Source organism: Babylonia areolata, chromosome 22, assembly GCF_041734735.1.
Source record: "Babylonia areolata isolate BAREFJ2019XMU chromosome 22, ASM4173473v1, whole genome shotgun sequence".
NCBI lineage: Eukaryota > Metazoa > Mollusca > Gastropoda > Neogastropoda > Buccinidae > Babylonia > Babylonia areolata.
This window is the reverse complement of record NC_134897.1, coordinates 11,961,720-11,974,955: the sequence shown is the minus strand read 5'-3', so window position 1 is coordinate 11,974,955 and position 13,236 is coordinate 11,961,720. Positions and strand designations below refer to the sequence as shown.

The following is a 13,236-nucleotide window of genomic DNA, read 5'->3' as shown; positions in this document are numbered from 1 at the left end:
CTTTTCAAGAACAACAAACAACAAGAGAGGCAAGGCCTTCAAGACTTACTTGTGACCGGGTTATTACACAAACTCGAATTATTTACACAAGCGAGTCAAAAACTAGAACAAAACAACATCAACAGCTACAACAACAACGAAAACAAACCAAAAAAAAAATGGTGAAATGGGTCTGTCCACATTCAGTTTCACAACTTGTTTAGTAACCACCTGTTTGGATTCTCATTTCAGAAGTAACTAAGAAGCAGCAAAGCGCAACCCAGAAAGCCAAGGGTGGCAAGATGAAAGCGAAAACCAAAAGAAAGAAAAAGAGGATAAGAGGAAAGGGGAAGAAGAAAAAGAAACGAAAACGAAAGAAAAAGAAGCGAAAACGAAAGAAAAAGAAGCGAAAACGAAAGAAGAAAAATAGAGGGAAAGGGAGGAAGAAAAGAAAGAAGAGAAAAGGAAGGAGGAAGAAAAAGAACATAAAACGAAAACGAAAGAGCAAGAAAAAGAAGGGGAAAGGGAGGAAGAAGAAAGGAGAAGGAAAGCTCAAGAAAATGAAGGACAAATTAGTTAGGACTGGGATAATAGAGATGACGCCGGTGAAGACCAATATAAGTAAGTACAACGCAAAAAATTATATAAACACTGTTGTGTATTATGTTGCTGCCTTACATTTTGTGTGTGTTTGTATGTGTATCAGGAGGAAGGTGGCAGAATGGTTAAGAAGCTCGTCTGCCAATAGAGTCCGTGAGGGTCTGCGTTCGAATCCCACTCTCGACCTTTCTCCCAAGTTTGAATGGAAATTAGAACTGAGCATCTAATCGTTCGGATGAGACGATAAACTGAGGTCCTGGGTGCAGCACACACATGGCGCACTGTAAAAGAACCCATGGCAACGAGAGTGTTGTCCTCTGGCAAAATTCTGTAGAAGAAATCTACTCCGGCGTTGGGGTTATGCAGCTGGTCAGGCATCTGCCGAGCAGATGTGATGTAGCGTACATGAATTTGTTCGAACGCGGTGACGCCTCCTTGAGAAACTGAAAATGAATTGTATGTATGCGTGTGTGTGTATGTGTCATAAGCAAGACAAACTGACTGACAAAGAGTACGAATACAATGCCCATTGCTGGAAACGTTTTGAACAGATTTCCCCCATCAGTGACAGAGGGTATAAAAAGAAAGGCAGATTCAAATCAGTCTTTACCAGTTACACGCACACACACACACACACACACACACACACACACACTGTGTGTATAAGCTTTTTGTTCCATTGAGCGCTGTGTAAGACAGTTGTTATATATAAACCAGTTATATCCAAATAAACGTACATACATACTCAGTCACATGCATTTAAACACTCATCAGTATGTTTGTCCGAGTCTATTTTTCTAGCAAGTACTGTTTAAGCCAATTGTTGCAGTATGTCTTTTGTCTTAGCTGTTGCCATTGAGCACTGTAAGCCAACCAGTTGTATGCAAACACACACACACACACACACACACACACACACCAGTAGGATGGATATGTAGACGTGTGTGTGTGTGTGTCTGCGTGCAACTGGCTTACACATGACAACTGGCTTACACAGTGCTCAGTGGAAACTTCTTAGACAGAAGACATTCTGGAACAACTGGCTTACATAGTACTTGCTAGAAAAATAGACAGACATACTGATAAATGTTTAAACGCATGTAACCGAGTCTGTATGTAATGTATGAGGGATAGTTCACACACACACACACACACACACACACACACACACACACACACACACCAGTAGGATGGATATACAGACTCTGTGTGTGTGTGTGTGTGTGTGTCAGCTACCTCTCAGCCACAGTGGCAAACCCCGCTGCAGAATGCAAACTCCTCCAACACAGCGGAGACCAACGCAGGGGAAACCTTCGCGGTCAACATGGAAGCGGCCACGTCCTTCATGGGGGTCAAGAGTCCAAAGCGACCACAGCAGACCAACATTAAGCCTGTGAAGGCCAAGTCGCGTTAGTGTCTGTCCGTCTGTCTCTCTCCCCCTGTTTTCTTCATCATCCCCACTCTGGTGCTAATATTGGTTGCAAATACATGGGCCCACACGCACACATAGAAATAGGGAGAGCGTGTGTGTGCACTCTATTCCCATGCCATTTTATTTATTCATTTTATTTATTTATTTTTTTTCTTTTCTTTTCTTTTTTTTTCCTCAAGGCCTGACTAAGCGCGTTGGGTTACGCTGCTGGTCAGGCATCTGCCTGGCAGATGTGGTGTGGCGTATATGGATTTGTCCGAACGCAGTGACGCCTCCTTGAGCTACTGATACTGATACTGTGCATGTGCGTGTGTGTGTACGTACATGTGTGTGTAAATGTGTGCACCACATGCGTACTTGCTTTGAATCCATTCCCCTCCGTTTCAGTACTTGTTCCTTTATAAGTGCACACAACACTGTGTTAATTAGCCCTCCAACAGATTTCATGTTCGCACGTCATTACTTAACCCTTTAACCTCTCGCAAGCAGTGCGTCGACCTTTCCTACAGCTTTCATGTTTACACGTCATCATAACATAACTCTTTAAAATCGCACAAACAATGTATTTGCTAACCCTTTCCGTCCCATCTACAACTTTCACATTGACGTGTCAGTTCTTTCAGTCATTTCCTTCATACAGCTTCCACACTTGGCCTACATGTCATCCTTACTTTCCCTTTTACCATCATGCAAACCATGCGTTTATAAACCCTTTCTGTCCCATCCATGGTTTTCACATCGACATGTCAGTAATTAACCTTGCTGCAGTACAATGATTTAACCCCTTCCTTCCCACAGAGCACCCTGTAGTAGCTGATCACAGTGCACTAATTTGACATTTTTACTCCCACAGCCAGTCATGTGATATTGGGCCAGAGGCACTGATTAAACTCTTCATTCCGACAGTCCATAACGTAAGGACCACAGTGCACAGATTTAACCTCTTCATTCCCACAGCCCACAATATAAGGACCACGGTGCACTGGTTTAACCTCTTCATTCCCACAGACCACCCTGTAACAATAGGCTACAGTGCTCTTCATTCCAACAGTCCACAATGTAAGGACCACGGTGCACTGATTTAACCTCTTCATTCCCACAGACCACCCTGTTACAGTAGGCTACAGTGCTCTTCATTCCAACAGTCCACAATGTGAGGATCACAGTGCACTGATTTCGCCCCTTCATTCCAACAGTCCACAATGTAAGGACCACAGTGCACTAATTCAATCTTTTCATTCCCACAGACCACCCTGCAACAGTAGGCCACAGTGCACTGATTTAACCTTTTCACTCCCACAATGTAACAGTGGGCCACAGTGCACTGATTTAATGTAACAGTAGGCCACAGTGCTTTTATTCAACCTGTTCCTCTTCCGCAGCCCACGTGCCCTTCACGCGCTGCGTCAACCCCGCCGTCTGGCGCTACGCGTCCAAGTCCACCCCAGTCGACGAGTTCTCAGCGCGCGGAAACCCCAAGCAGGCCTGGCGCGCTATCCTGGGCATAGACTTCACCCCCTACCTCTTCCCCTCCCTTTCCGACTCAGTTGACAACAACAGCCCCCTGCTGGAGATCGTGTTCCAGCAACAGTCCCGGGTGGACGCCCTGAAGGTCGGGGGTCGGAATGAAGGGAACGAGGCAGGAATGTGGGGAATGGTCACCAAGTTCCTGCTGCTCTACAAGGACCCGTTGACGGACAAGTGGGGCTACTACACGGACTCTTCCGGCGGCGCCAGGGTGAGTGGAGGGCTTAGGGAGGAAGGGGACTACGTGGGTCCATTCGTTTTTTTGTGTGCTTTCCATGCAAAAATAAAAAGAAAGAAGAGAGATAAGGAGTAAAATGAATCACATTTAACGATTTGTTTTTCCTTTTTTTTTTCTTTTTTTTTACGGTTTTATTTTCTTCCCCCAGGTGTTCAAGATAGACAGAGACGTGGGGCCAAAAAATGCCCAGGAGACGTCCTACTTCAGACTGCCTTCCCCGCTAAATACTTTCGCCGTGGGCATTTTCCCCCTGGACTGGGCCAACAAGCCCTACCTGTCAGTCGACTTCCTCGCCTGCTACACGGTGTCCATCAGTAAGGCGGAATACTTACTTCATGAACTTTCATAGTAACGTTGCCGGAGATAGTCTGTTCCGAAGATAGCTATATGTGCAGCCCATGTCCCTACACTAATGTAACACGCAAACTCCCCATGAGGTATTGATTTTGTTGTCTTCTTATTGCCCTAGTCACTTCCTTCTCCATGAGCAGCTCTTCTGAGTTGAGTGCAGTGGCTCAGTAGAGCTGTGGATCTCTCCCTATCTCTTTATCTTACCCTCTGTGTGTGAGTTGTGTTGTGTTCTGCGCGTGTGTTTGGGAGAATTAGTGTGTATGGATGTGTGTGCAGTTCTTGCTACCCCTTCAACTCAGTGGTCTTTTTTTTTATTGGGGGGTTTAGGGGGGAGGACATTTTTTAAATCTTTGCTCTCATCCCATGTGTCCTTGTTTTCATAAAATGCTGTCACTGTTTTCGTGTAACCTTGCTCATGCTTTCTCTCACCAAACATCTGCTTTTTCACTCGCAGAAAAACAATCTGCAGAGGTTCCCTGGACAAAACTGACTCCCTCGCCGCAAACAAAACCTAAATCAGTCCAAACGAAGAAGACAACCCTGACCCAGAAGAAGACAAGGCCAGGCCGGAAGGAGAAGAAAAAGAGGATCGAGAAGAAGGCAAGGCCAGGCCGGAAGAAGAAGAAAAAGAGGATCCAGAAGAAGACAAGGCCAGGCCGGAAGAAGAAGAAAAAGAGGATCCAGAAGAAAAGGCCAGGCCGGAAGAAGAAGAAAAAGAGGATCCAGAAGAAGACAAGGCCAGGCCGGAAGAAGAAGAAAAAGAGGATCCAGAAGAAAAGGCCAGGCCGGAAGAAGAAGAAAAAGAGGATCCAGAAGAAGGCAAGGCCAGGCCGGAAGAAGAAGAAAAAGAGGATCCAGAAGAAGACAAGGCCAGGCCGGAAGAAGAAGAAGAAAAAGCAGGTCCAGAAAAAGAAAAAGAAGGCCAAGAAAGGGAAAATGAAGGATCGGGAAAAGAAAACGATGGCTCTGAAAATCAATAAGAAGTCCCAGAAGAAAAAGAGTATCAAAAAGAAGGAAAAGAAAGCCCCAAAGAAGAAGATTCAGAAGAAAAAGAAAACTAAGGCCCAGAAGAAGAAAACCCAGAAAAAGAAAAAGAGGACCCAGAAGAACAAAAAGCCGGTCAAGAAGAAGAAGCAGCTGGAAAAGAAACGAGCGCTCAAACAGACCACCATCATCCAGAAAAAAACACGACTCCAACAGCCTCCGACAGCCAAACCAAAAGCACTGCCTCAAAAGACAGCGGGCAAGCCCGCCAAAAAAGCCGGGAGAGGAAAAGGAAAAACTAATGGCGAAAAGAAAAGGGGCAAAGTGAAGAAGAGAGGCAGGAAGGGCAAACAGAGGGCAATGAAGAAGGGCAAAAAGAGAAAAGGCAAAGGCAAAAACAAGGCAATGAAGAAGGGCAAACAGAGGGCAATGAAGAAGGGCAGGAAGGGCAAAAAGAGAAAAGGCAAAGGCAAAAACAAGGCAATGAAGAAGGGCAGGAAGGGCAAAAAGAGGGCAATGAAGAAGGGCAGGAAGGGCAAAAAGAGAAAAGGCAAAGGCAAAAACAAGGCAATGAAGAAGGGCAGGAAGGGCAAAAAGAGGGCAATGAAGAAGGGCAGGAAAGGCAAAAAGAGGAAAGGCAAAAACAAGGCAATGAAGAAGGGCAAAAAGAGGGCAATGAAGAAGGGCAGGAAGGGCAAAAAGAGGAAAGGCAAAAACAAGGCAATGAAGAAGGGCAAAAAGAGGGCAATGAAGAAGGGCAGGAAGGGCAAAAAGAGGAAAGGCAAAGGCAAAAACAAGGCAATGAAGAAGGGCAGGAAGGGCAAAAAGAGGGCAATGAAGAAGGGCAAAAAGAGGGCAATGAAGAAGGGCAGGAAGGGCAAAAAGAGGAAAGGCAAAAACAAGGCAATGAAGAAGGGCAAAAAGAGGGCAATGAAGAAGGGCAAAAAGAGGGCAATGAAGAAGGGCAGGAAGGGGAAAAAGAAAAAGGGCAAGGCAAGAAAGAGAGGCAGGAAGGGCAAAAAGAGGGGAAGGAAGAGAGGCAGGAAGGGCAAAAAGAGGGCACGGAAGAGAGGCAAGAAAGGCAAAAAGAGGGCAAGAAAGAGAGGCAGGAAGGGCAAAAAGAGGGCACGGAAGAGAGGCAAGAAAGGCAAAAGGATAGGCTGGAAGGGCAAAAAAGCCGAGAACGGAGGCAAGATGGTCCCAGCCGTAAGTTCCCAGGGCAAGGTGGAAGAGACAATCTTGACAAACAAGCCCAACCCGTCAGTTTTGGTCCTGGATGAGGCGGCAGCCCTGGAGACCGCTCTGACCGATCTGCAGAAGCGTGAAAATGATCTACTGAAGGATGCTGACAACGGTAACTCCGCTAGTGAGGTTGTTGAGGTGTAGAGCAGTGGGGGGAAAGGGGGAGGAAAAGGTGGTGGTGGTGCGTATGTGTGAGAGAGAAAAGGGAAAGGGGTAGGGGACGGAGGAAGAAACAGTTTCCATGCAGTGTCAAGAAAAACGATAAGCACACACATACACGAACACATGCGAGTGCACACACACACACACACACACACACACACCACCACCACCACCACCACCACCACCAAGAGAAAACAAAGTCTACACACCATGCAAACGCCGCATGGGCACGTACAGGAGCCAGAGGTGGGAGTATAATGTCTGATGATTAATTTTACTCTTCATCATTTGAAACGAACAAAACAACACCAGTAACAACAACGACAACAAACCCCTACATACTGATGGAGAAGCCTTATTCACGTTTCTCAAGTTCTTGCGTTTCCTTTATTTATTCGCTTTTCGATGTTTGTTTAGTAATTTACTCGTAAACCATACAGATATATGCTACTGTTTGTAAAAAACAACAACCATACACTTAACCACCACCAACAGCAACAACAACCATCTTTTGCTCCCCCTCCCCCCCTACCCCCGCCACCCCAACCCCCAAGGAAATCGAAAATCAATTGATGGACTGATTTTCTCAGAGTCGATTCGGTTCCTCATAAAATGCTTTCACTTATCTCGTTCCTTGCTCCGTTGTGTTCTCATTCATTCATTCAATCAATTATTTAAACCAACCAATCTATCAATCGATCGATCAGCCAGCAAATGAATCACATTGTGTGTGTATGTATATATATATATATATATATATATCTTTTTCAGGCGGCAAAGGAAAGAAAAAGAAAGGCAAAAGCAGGAAAAGAGGTAAGTGCTTGCGTCACTTTCATCTATGCTGTTGTCATAATCAGAAGGTTATGCATCGGCTTTTTTCCCTGTGATGATGTCTGTTTCTGGGCGAGAGATAAAGCATGGCTGGGCCTTAAGTAGCCAGTGATGATTATAGTAATCATCATCATCGTTACATATTCACTGTAGAACAATGTACGACCCTACACTACGGTACAATGCACTATGGTCATCTCAGCATTACACTACACAACACAACACTATTCCAATGCGACTGCAAACACACAGCCATAAAATTGCAGAAAAATACAACAGGCCAACACGACACAATTGAAACCACGTACATGAACACAGGCTGGCTACAATCGTGAGAGACAGAGAGAGAGAGATGTAACGATCAGTACTTAACGTCTTAAATGGTTTTGTCACCACATCGAATATCAACAGGAGCATGTCTATGTTCCCCTTGGTCTATGTTAGTGATCAGTATATATAGTGGTCAGTGGTGGCCAGCAGTGGTCAGCGGTCAGTACTGGTCAGCAGTGGTAGGTGATGGTAAGTAGTTAGTGGTGGTCAGTGATCAGCAGTGTTAAGCGATCAATGGCGGTCAGTGGTCAGCAGTGATCAGTTTGGAAAAAAACAAACACACACACGCTACCATGATAAATCACACATTGACAAAACAGCGCAATATGAAGATTTTATGTAGTGGTCAGCAGTGGCAAGTAATGGTCAGTAATGGCCAACAATAATCAATAGCAGTCAGCTAATGGTCCAATCCTGCCAAGACGCCCAAATACTGCATACAACGTGATGAGGGCTTATCTCTGATAGTGTTCAGCAGTGGTCAAACACCTGGCAAGGCATAATAATGCACAGATGTGACATGATGCAGTCTGGGCGCTTTTGGATTGTAGTCAATAGTGGTCGGCAGTAGGAGAACATAGACCTGGGGGAATACTGACCTGGGGAACATAGACCCAGAAAACGTAAATTTGGGGGAAAATAGACCTGGGTGAACATAAAGCTGACCCCATATCAACTGCCGATGTGCCTGTTCTGCGATGGTTGTGCACCTTGAAGTATTATCTAAGCAGTCGTATTTATTCAAACAAATATGGACCACTTCGAATAGATAGCAGACGTGAATGAAACGTACTGTGGGAAAACGTATCCACTCCTACCACGTGCAAGCAACCACAGAACAAGCCGAAGCATTAGTTTCAGATGTAATGTGTCCAGCAACGGATTCACAAAGCCCCCACCCCTCTCCCCTGTCCTGCACCCTCATCATAACAGTGACACACACACACAGGAACGGATTTAGTGACACACAAAATTGTTTTGCGTGGTTTGTGAATGATTACAACACCCATCCACCCACACCATCCTTCTCCCCCTCCCACACACACACATACAGAGAGAGAGAGAGCAAGAGAGAGCAGTGCACATACAAGCACATAGATTTCCCATAAGGATGTGAGTCATTTGAAAGAGCTTTAAAAAAAAAAAGTTTGTTGTTGTTTTTGTTATAAAGCCGAGAGAAAGAGAAAGTAACAGACAGACTGACAGCCAGTTAAAAAACAAAACAACAAAACAGAGACAGAAGGGAGAAAGGCGGCAAAAGAGAGAGATGTGTGTGTATTCATTTTTTTATGAACATTAATTCTCGTATTACATTAACCTTTGAAAATCTGTACAATTAGTTTTGTGTATTACGTGTTTCTGCATACACAGGAACGGATTCAGTAACACACAAAATTGTTTTGCGTGGTTTGTGAATGATTACAACACCCATCCATCCACACCATCCTTCTCCCCCTCCCACACACACACACATACAGAGAGAGAGAGAGCAGTGCACATACAAGCACATAGACGTATACATACGCACATATACATGCACACACTTCACCACAGGAAGAAAGAATTAGAGAAAGGGGAAAGGCCATTGTATGATTGTTATACATTAAAAAGACAAAATACAATGATTTTTATGCATTACAAAATAGTAACCATTATGCATCACAAAATAGGTGTTATCAATGAAAATTGTACACTACAAATGAGGGACCATTACACATAAGTGATTATCACATATTTAAAAAAAACAAAACGTTCTTATACATAACAAAATAGCGATTATTAACAGTAACACATTCCTTTCCCTTTTTTTTCAGCTAAAGGCTAAACGCACAGCTGAAGACAGAGCACTTAGCACTTTCCTCAACTCCTTCCCCTTAGACAAACCCCAGCTTTTCCCCACGTTTTGTTTTTTCTTTCTTTACATTTCTCTTGCCTTCTTGACGTTGACATAGTCCATCTCACTCACACATACACACACACACACAGAGATATACATTCTAATTGTGTTTGTTGTTTATGGAATGATCAGTAATTGGACACGTCATATACCAAATTATAATTGTGAACAAAACAAAAAAAGAAAAAAAAGAATCAATTCTGGATTCCTGAAATACTGAAGTGAAGCAGACTGGGTGCTCAAAAATGTTTAAAAAATCGTTTAACTGTATATAGGAGTTGTGTGTAGATGCGTCAGTGAGACTTCGGGACCTCTTCTTCCTTTTTCTTCTTCTCCTCCTCCTCCCTCACCCCCCACCCCACCCCCCCACCACCACCACCACCACCCCCTCCGGCCCCCTTCCTCTCTCTCTTTCTCTTTCTCCATCCCAACCCCTCTCTCTCATCCTCTATAAGAGGAAATCCACCAAAGTGACTGACTCCGCAGTGAAGATGAGTCTCCTCTGGTGTGACCTAACACTGATAGATCACCGTGGATTGTTCGCGCAGGGACTGCGGTAGACAAAAGCCTGTGTGTGGGGGGTGGGGGTGGGGGGCGAGGAGGTGAGGGTTAAGAGGGGAAGACTCCAGATGAGCGGTGTAGGGTAACAATAATAATCATCATAACTATTATTGCTTATAGCTGTCCAAGCTGTCCACACAAAATGCGCACACAAAATGCCACTGAAACAAGAACAAAATACCACTTAAAGGGCAGATTGGAAGACATAACAATGGTAAAGATAGTAGTAATATGCTGAGTTGAAAGCCTATCAATGCACTCTCAAGACTTTGTCACTCCCCAAATATGTTCATCTAGTTTTAGGAATCACTCGAATATTTCGATTCAAATGTCAGCAAGTCATTTCATCAATGTCACACTGGTGGCAACCAACTGTTTACCACAGCTGTAATTTCGAACATGAAACTAACAACAGGACCGTTGCTTAGTCCGCGGGAGTTTGATCTGAGTGAGTAGTTAGCGCATTTGGTTCATTGTCTTCTTATACAGCCGGTATCCCAGGCATTTTTCAAATCACAACACGGACTATACGTATCTAAGAATAATCAAAAAAATTGTTATATCCATAAAGCTTAACACAACCGACTTCAGAAACTGTTTATGGCTTATCACCCTCACCCAAAAATGCTAAGAACACGATAGGGTAGGTCAATCCCAGCTGTTTTACCTTCTCGTCTGTGCACAGCCCCCATTCTTCAACATTCTCTCTCCCGTCACCGCTCTCTTTATCCCTAGATTCATACACACACACACACACAAAATACTAAGAAAACGATAGGGTAGACCTGTTGTATTTCGTCGTTCCTTTACACCTGTGCACAACCCTCTGGCTCTCCTAACTCCCCTTTCCTTCACTCACGTTGCACAATCTTCCGTCTTTCCCACCTCACCTCTCTCTCTTCCTCGGCACTAGAAAATACTAACATTGGGTAGCTCCATCCAAGTCTTTCATCTTTCCCTTACACTAGTGCGCAATCTTGTCTCTCCTTCTTTCTGTCCCCTATCGGCCCCGTCTCTCTCTCTCTCTCTCTGTCTCCACCCTTGGTCCCCTGTTGATCACTCCTAACCTTTTGTCCTTTCCCCGCACGTATGTAAAACCCTCTCTGTCTCTCCTACCTTCTCTCCCCCATCACCTCTCTCCCGCCATCCCTTACTTCCCTTCACCCCTTTCTCCCACCCACCAGTCAAGGCTACCTGTGGGGTTCAGCCCAAGGTGGGCAGTGCCTGACGACAGTGTAGTCAACCGTTCAGCACACTCAGAACGCAAGTCGAGGAGATCCATCCCAATCTTTCGAACTTCCCGCCACCACATCTGTCTTTCCTACTTTCTAACCCCATCTCCCCTACCCTCTCTCTCAATATCACTTTTTCTCCATGCCCCCTACCTCCATTCCCAACCCCCACCCCACAATTCCCCCACGCACCTTGTCAAGGCAGCCTGTTGGGTTAGGCAGCAAAATCCAGTGCTTGATGACGGACAGCGTGGTGTCTCCGGACTGGAAACCCCAACTGGTGGAGTTCAACGACGGGGACGGGGACGAGGACAAGGCCCAGCCCGATTTGTCCACCTTCACCATCCTCAACCCGCCTAAGAGGGTCACCAGCCTGCTGGTGTCCACGCCCGTGGACCAAATCCGCAGCAACCAGACGATCAACAGCTTCCTGGTCCGCTACAATCTGGACAAGAGGGCAAGGGGACCCTGGAAGACGTTCAAAGACCCGACCAGCCAAAAAGACAAGGTAACGTGCGGCAGTGCGTGAGTGAGGGAGAACAGGACAGGGCATAGCACCACAGAATCGATCAGAATACAGTAATGCTGTCATGGAACCTGAGGGTTTACAAGACACTGCTAGGCTGACAGAAGGGCCGGGAGGAGGACCCAGAGAAACTAGGTTTGCACAGTCGATCTTAATAGCACTAGGTTTGGACAGTGTTCAGAATTTTCATTTGTCTAAGGAATCGGTGCTGACTTGGGGGAAATTGTTAAATCCTAGCAAATTTAGCTTCCTTCCTTCCTTCCGTAAAGTGATCACAGTCAAGACCTGACTATTCTATCACTGAATAAAAGGGGGTCTGCGGAAGATATATTTAGGTCTACATAGGTTTCTTTAAAAAAAATAATAATAATAAAAAAAAATTTAAAAAGAAGAAGAAGGTATATTCTGGTATTTATATCCTGGAGACCATCGACACAAAGGTGTCGACTGAACTGGCCTCCACAGCTCTCTGGGGCAAGGCGTTCCAATCCCGGATGGTACGTGGGAAGAAACCAGCTTGCCTATATCAAGTTTTGCAGAAGATTTGCTCCAACTGCTCAGTGTGGGTGCGTCGCTGCCGTGGTGGTGGTGATACCAGTTTTTCTTTCAGTGAATCCATGCTTACATAATTATGCTTGATTTTATACAGCATGGTCAGTCTGGCTGTTTGGCGGCGTTGTTGCAGGGAGGGCCATCCAAGGTCTTGTAGCATTGCTGATACGCTCGAGGTGTTTCGGTATGGCTGCTCGTCTCTGGACTGCCTCGAGGAGATCAATGTCCTGTTGTTGGTAGGGATCCCAGACTGATGATGAATACTCCAGTATGGGGCGGACAAATGCCTTGTACGCTATTTCCCTGATGGTCTGGGAACTAATTTTCAGGTTCCTCCTCAAAAAGCGTAAGGTCTTGTTTGCTTTGGAGCAGATGTTCTCAATGTGCTTTCTCCAGCTCATGTCTTTCTTTATCGTGACTTCTTGATATTGAATGGAGTCTACCGTCTGTAAGATTCCCAGCGTTCTGCATGACTGGGCATAACATCACAAATCTGAACAGAATAAAACTTTTGCTGCCATTCAACCTTAGGTTTGTACAACAACAAGATTTGGCATGTGTGTTCGGTTTTGTCTTTTTCTTCGCTCTAGTGGATTTTTATGTACTGATTGTTTTCAGTTCACTTCTTCATTGATTTAATCCAACTTGGGAAATTGTCTTCCATTTCGCTCTCTAAAAGAAGGGGAAAAGGAAACTCAATGAAAGCTTTCCTCCCTGAGAGGAAAACGAAAGTCGGTATAATTTCACACTTTTTGTTTGGGGAAGGGCAGAAGAACTAACTTCCGTAGGAAC

At 45.1% G+C, this 13,236-nt stretch overlaps 1 protein-coding gene across 2 annotated transcripts in view; it reads left to right on the top strand.

Moving 5' to 3' along the window:
- Positions 1-482: 482 nt before the first annotated feature.
- LOC143296966 (uncharacterized) overlaps positions 483-13,236 on the top strand; it is a 25,450-nt gene continuing 12,696 nt past the window's right edge. Inside the window, exons 1-7 of one of the 2 annotated variants that reach the window (XM_076609038.1) lie at positions 483-600; positions 1,812-1,988; positions 3,394-3,749; positions 3,925-4,090; positions 4,582-6,465; positions 7,287-7,328; positions 11,585-11,874. In XM_076609038.1, the coding sequence (XP_076465153.1) occupies positions 540-600; positions 1,812-1,988; positions 3,394-3,749; positions 3,925-4,090; positions 4,582-6,465; positions 7,287-7,328; positions 11,585-11,874 (2,976 nt within the window). In that variant the 5' untranslated portion in view covers positions 483-539. Of the gene's footprint in view, positions 601-1,811; positions 1,989-3,393; positions 3,750-3,924; positions 4,091-4,581; positions 6,466-7,286; positions 7,329-9,490; positions 9,860-11,584; positions 11,875-13,236 lie in introns of those variants that run through there. The other variant, XM_076609039.1, reaches the window with a different exon arrangement.